The sequence below is a fragment of the Pseudochaenichthys georgianus genome, chromosome 10 (assembly GCF_902827115.2).
Source record: "Pseudochaenichthys georgianus chromosome 10, fPseGeo1.2, whole genome shotgun sequence".
Classification (NCBI taxonomy): Eukaryota; Metazoa; Chordata; class Actinopteri; order Perciformes; family Channichthyidae; genus Pseudochaenichthys; species Pseudochaenichthys georgianus.
This window is the reverse complement of record NC_047512.1, coordinates 41575077-41581175: the sequence shown is the minus strand read 5'-3', so window position 1 is coordinate 41581175 and position 6099 is coordinate 41575077. Positions and strand designations below refer to the sequence as shown.

General features: G+C 44.5%; 1 protein-coding gene across 1 annotated transcript in view; it reads left to right on the top strand.

Moving 5' to 3' along the window:
• The window catches only part of uvssa (UV-stimulated scaffold protein A), a 42017-nt gene extending 37820 nt beyond the window's left edge, over positions 1 to 4197 (top strand). The window contains exons 11-12 of the mRNA XM_034092285.2: positions 3517 to 3691; positions 3855 to 4197. Of these exons, the coding sequence (XP_033948176.1) occupies positions 3517 to 3691; positions 3855 to 3948 (269 nt within the window). The 3' untranslated portion in view covers positions 3949 to 4197. The remainder of the gene's footprint in view (positions 1 to 3516; positions 3692 to 3854) is intronic.
• Positions 4198 to 6099: the final 1902 nt, after the last annotated feature.

Sequence of the window (6099 nt, the reverse complement as noted above, 5' to 3'; positions counted from 1 at the left end):
GTGCTTTGATCTCAAAACAGAGTGGAGGAGAGCTTGAAATTCGCCCACATTTTTTTTTTTTAAACCTGCAGTAATTCCCAAACCCTACACTCCTTGGACATCATTCTTCATGAAAAACATAGGAAAAGCAAAACAATTAAACAAAATGCCTCTTGAGGGCATGAAGTGACAAAAACGTTCAACATGTCTCCATTAAGGCCCATTGTAAATACAACCTGATCTTTCCTCACAGCAGCAGCCGCACACCTTAGCTAATCTGCCAAAAAGGCCACATTATTGACCCGAAAGTACACAAAAGGCAGACTCAGACGCTCGTCAGGGTGCTGAGACGCTTCACGCGTTGACATTTCACCGATATCTGTTACGGTTCTTCAACAAAACGTTCACATGTAAGAGGTTTATCTCTCATTCAGAACAATGGAAAGGCTCTCCTCTCACTGATTACTGCACATCACCATGGAAACCTTTGATCTCTGGGCTCAAGCACAGGTGTTTCATAACGTCGTTAGCTCAAACATAAACACCTGTGTGATGGAACACGATGATGTTATAACTCCAACTGACAGGCTCAGAACGCCACCAAACATCACATGATGGTTAACACTGTGGCCCTGAACAGCTCTACATCAAATCTGATGTTACATAATGTGGTGTTACCATGGCAACGCATCCCTCGCCATAAAACACGATGTCGCTGTAATGGACACAGTCCGATCATCCCCCAATCTTCACTTGTATATCACCGGTCCATGCCTCAACATCTCTACACCAAATCTGAGATCTCACCATATGCCGTTTCCATGGAAACGCATCCCTCGCCAAAAAACACGATGTTGTCATAACGCCTATGAAAAGGGTAAAAACAGCACCAGACTTCAGATAATGGTTAATAGTCCAGCTCTCAACATGTCTATGTGCCAATAGTGAGTTTTCCTCAAAAGCTATTGCCATGGCAACGCATCCCTCGCCGTAAAACACAATATTGCTATAACTCCTATGAAAATGGTCAAAAAGTGCTCAAACTTCACATGTGTGCTAACAGTCCAGCCGTGAAGACATCTACGTGACAGTTTTGAGATTTCTTCAAATGCCGTTGCCATGGCAACCCAATGCTCACCATCATAACTTCAGTGAAAATCCTCCAAACGACCCAAAACTTCACAGGTTCGGTAACGATGCAGCCATCAACGCATCTAAGCGTATTATGGGGTTTCATCAAATGCCGTTGCCATGGCGACAGATCACTCGCCATCAAGTTAGTTCAAAAGTTTGCAGTTAAAATATTCTGATGCTTTTCAAAGCGTTTTTACTTTCTTTTCTCTTCTTAATACACATTCATTCACTACTACTTACATCTGATATTACATTATTCAGCTTTTTCAGGACATTGAGGCTATACATGTTGTTGTTTATACCCTTTATAAACCTTTTTTTTTTTTAAATATTAAGCTTCTTCAATAATTGTCCTACCCTTCCAGTTTAACATTTCACTTTGAAGTTTTCAACAAAGTCATTGCAATGCATTTGAGCTGTAAGAATTTGATTCAAATCATTTCACTTTTCTGCATTTCTCCGCTAAGTTCAGCAACACACTTACTTGGTTTCTGTAGCTAGAAGCAGCTACCATTCAGCTAATAACATATTCAGCTTTTTCTGCACAAATGTTTACAGTTTACAGCATTCGCACATTTTCTGCAGGAAATGCATTTTCTAGTTGTTTGTTACTCTTCATTACCTTTATTCAGTTATTTTCTTCTATTCTCAAACTCCTCTAACATCACAACAACAAAGTGATAGAGGACACACACACACACACACACACACACACACACACACACACACACACACACACACACACACACACACACACACACACACACACACACACACACACACACACACACACACAATGTAAATATGCAGCTGCTCCCCTTTTAGCAGTAATGACTCTCCTAAATACACCAGCTGCTTTTCAATTACTGCTCCTCTGTGTGTGTGTGTGTGTGTGTGTGTGTGTGTGTGTGTGTGTGTGTGTGTGTGTGTGTGTGTGTGGTGTGTGTGTGTGTGTGTGTGTGTGTGTGTGTGTGTGTGTGTGTGTGTGTGTGTGTGTGTGTGTGTGTGTGTGTGTGTGTGTGTGTGTGTGTGTGTGTGTGTGTGTGTGTGTGTGTGTGTGTGTGTGTGTGTGTGTGTGTGTGTGTGTGTGTGTGTGTATAATGAGGGATAGTTGAAGGTCCAGTCAGACCCAGGGTCAGACCGGCTGATTAATAACTCCCCCCACCCACACACACACACACACACACACACACACACACACACACACACACACACACACACACACACACACACACACACACACACACACACACACACACACACACACACACACACACACACACACAGCGGGGATCAGTGTTTAGACAGAGTGGATCCCATCACAATCACAGTGTAATTACGTTGCATTGCTGCAGGTTTATCTCTAATTCCCCGGCGGTCCGTCGTTAAGCAGAAGTGTCTGTTCGTTTAGCCTGTCATTACTCTGCGTTACTTTATCAGGCACAATTATGACATTACACTTTTCATTAACACCACAATTGGATCCAAATGGGCCGGGCCGACACTGTTTACTGCTCAGTGAGAGGAGTGCAGCACGGCTTCTCTTATCAGCTCCAATGACTTCATTACAGACTTTGTTCAACTTCCAGTGGGGGGGCAGACTGCAGGCAGGTCGCTTCTTCTTCAACATATAGAGTCTGATCTGAGATCTGTCTGAATAGAACTGATGCAACACTTCAAATAAAGATGGCCAAACTTGAGCTTTCTTCGGTACATGGCTAAGTTTCTTAGACAGTAGTTGAATTAACACTCAATTCTGATTTGTCAATTTTGACATTCAGCAGACTGTTGCTATTGATGCTCTGATCAATGGACTGTCCGCTGAAAGAAGTCCGGTCAATTTAACAACAGCTGTGGCCAAAAACACACATTTGTTATCCTCCATGCTTTTTGAATATTTATTGTTTCAATTTGTGGAGGCATGAACGTTTGGATTCCTGATGGCTAAACTGTCCCCGGGGCTGAAAACGAGAGACAGGAAGTCATCACTAAAGAACACGGGTTGGGCTCTGGCAGTGTTTAAAGACTGGAAGAGAAAAAAGAAAATGTGAACAGAGTTGGACAGTTACATAAAACCTCGATCCTTGCCGCCGTCATTTTAAGTTTTTTGAACGTTGTTTAATAAAACCACGTTCAATATGTTATGTTAAATGATTGATTTGCCAGTAGGTAACCGTGTAATGAGGGGGATAATGTGCAGTGGTCCTTATAGGGAAAATAACCCAGATAAGGGGAACAGGACCCTGAAGGGTGGGTGACTCCTGCACATCATCCCTACCTGAAGCACGTGCTCAGACTCTGGATACATTACCATGACAACCCTGTTCAGTGTGTTGATGCCATGTATGAAATGTGGAGATGTCCTCCTCTCTTCACCCTGCTGATGACCCCTCTCTGTTGCAGACTGGAAGGATGCAGATCTGATGCGGGACATCGAGGCGGCCACAGGAGAAGACCTGGGCTCTGACCGGCTGGGGAAGAAAGGGAAAGGGAAGAAGAAGAAGTACCCGAACCTCAGCGACCTGAAGCAGAGCGCCAACACGTCCCGCTCCAGGCTGGAGAAGAAAGTCCTCAACAAGTACGTCACTTCCTGTTTCTGAACGATCTGATAGGTTTACAATGTGTCAGTGGGTCTTCAGCTTTATGCATATTTCAGAATGATTTTCCATTCATGTTAAATCTTCAACATGTTCTGAATCCACCCCTTCCCGTCCCCCTTCCTGCCCCCCCCCTTGTTGCAGGAGCGCCATGCGCAGAGTAGCGGAGGTGATGAGTAAAGCTGACAGCAGGAAACACGACAAGTTCTCCAACCAGTTCAACTACGCCATCCACTGACCTGCATTCACATGGTGACTCTGACGAAGAGGGGAACGTGATTCTCGTAATAATAATGAGATTCAAAGAACTTCTGACACGCCTAATGAATATCAACTATTCAGCCTTTATACGCATCGTCTACATTTGGTATAGCTGATTGAATTCAATGTTTAACTGCTCTTAGAATTTGTTTTTAAATACATTTTGTTCAAGATTGTGTGTGTGTGTGTGTGTGTGTGTGTGTGTGTGTGTGTGTGTGTGTGTGTGTGTGTGTGTGTGTGTGTGTGTGTGTGTGTGTGTGTGTGTGTGTGTGTGTGTGTGTGTGTGTGTGTGTGTGTGTGTGTGTGTGTGTGTGTGTGTGTGTGTGTGTGTTTTCCAAGTCCATATTTGTATTTATAAATGTTTCATTTGGTACATTTGTAAGTTGTGTTCTTATTGTGATCAGTTCATTGGTTATGAAGTGAGTGAACATATCTGTACATTTGAGTTCTTACTCTTTCCCCTCACTGATGGTACGGAGGTCATTTGGTTGCGTGTAGACGGTGGAAGCAGGGAGAGGAATACACTTGCCTTGATCCCTGCCGAGTCCGCGCACAGCTGTTGATTGGTGTCAGTGCCAGAACACTTTTTAGGAGCAATGGCTCATGGTTTAGATGTGGCGCATACATCTTAATTCCTACTCTTTTCCCTCCCCCTATCCTAAGGGAGTGCATGTACGCAGACACGTTGTGCCTCTCCACCTCTGTTCCTTACTTCTTACTTCTTACTTGCTACTCCTTTCCCTCACCCTATCCTAAGGGAGTCCATGTACGTAGACACGCTAGTTTTGCTGCTATAGGCTTGGACTGTCGGGGGACACCTGACTTCCTCCTTCTGTCTGTCTGTATCTGTGTTCTCTCATGTTCCGACTGATCCTGTTGCTGTGGTCCTGAGTCCTGGATCCTCTATCCTGAGTCCTGGATCCTCTATCCTGAGCTCTGGATCTGAGTGGTGGACTTCGGGTCGTGGCTGAACCTGTCTCTGCGGTCCTGCCTGACTCTCATCAAACTACTTCCCTGATGGCTCCCACAGGATAGTAGCTGACATCCTCGTAGATTCATCTTCTTATTACAGACACATGCATTTCCAAACATTCGGTCTATATGCTGTAAATGTATTATCTTTTCAATTTACACACGGCATCTATTGCACGTCTGTCCGTCCTGGGAGAGGGATCCCTCCTCTGTTGCTCTCCCTGAGGTTTCTCCCATGTTCCCTTTAAACTGTGGGTTTTCTCTGGAAGTGTTTCCTTGTACGATGTGAGGGTCTGAGGCAGTGGCGTGCACGTCTGGCCCACCCACAGCCAATCAGCGCTTCATCGCGCAGAGCCGGGAAGCCCAGAAGGAAGTGCCACAGGGGATGGATGCAAAAAGGAGCCATTCCCATAGATGTTAAAATGCCCAACTTTACAGCAGAAATAAACATGTTTCTAGCCTGGATCCAATAAAACTTATTCTGGATATAGTTAGATTCCACCTTCATGACAATGGAATAGGGAGTGCATTTTTTTACCGGGAGTTTTTATAGTAATTAAAGTAACTTTTGCCGTGAGTGAATGAAAGTATTATTTCTTCTTGAGGTCTGCAGTTTAGCGTGTACACATTTGCTGAATATGAAAACACTCAGTGTGTGCCCACCGTGCGACTGTCAAGGATAAACAACCTGTGGCCCCCGATATATGTTGTATGTATTATTGCTACACAAACATTACATTGCAGTTTAAGTGTCGCCAACTCCGTTTCTAACATGCAAAAAGACTGCAAAATGCGTCTGATTATTTTTAGTATTTTAGATCTTTCCAATCCAGACAAGAGATCTTTCTCGCCCGTCTGTGTGCGAGGGGGCGGGGCAGTTTACACACGCAGCTGCTACATGCAGCAACACACACACACACACGGAGGAGATGGCGGAGAGAACGCGCTCCGAGGTGTGGTTAAACTATAGCCGTGTCGATGTGGACAATGCTCTTTACCAAAAGTGGAATAAGAGTTTAGCATGTAAGGGCGGTAACACGAGCAATGTGTCTAAACATTTAGCGAAAGTGCTCCACATCCAGACGGAGGAATGCACCGGGTTGGACTGTCTTTCTAGCAGCTCTGTAGCCCCATCCACGAGGAACGTCTCCACGTC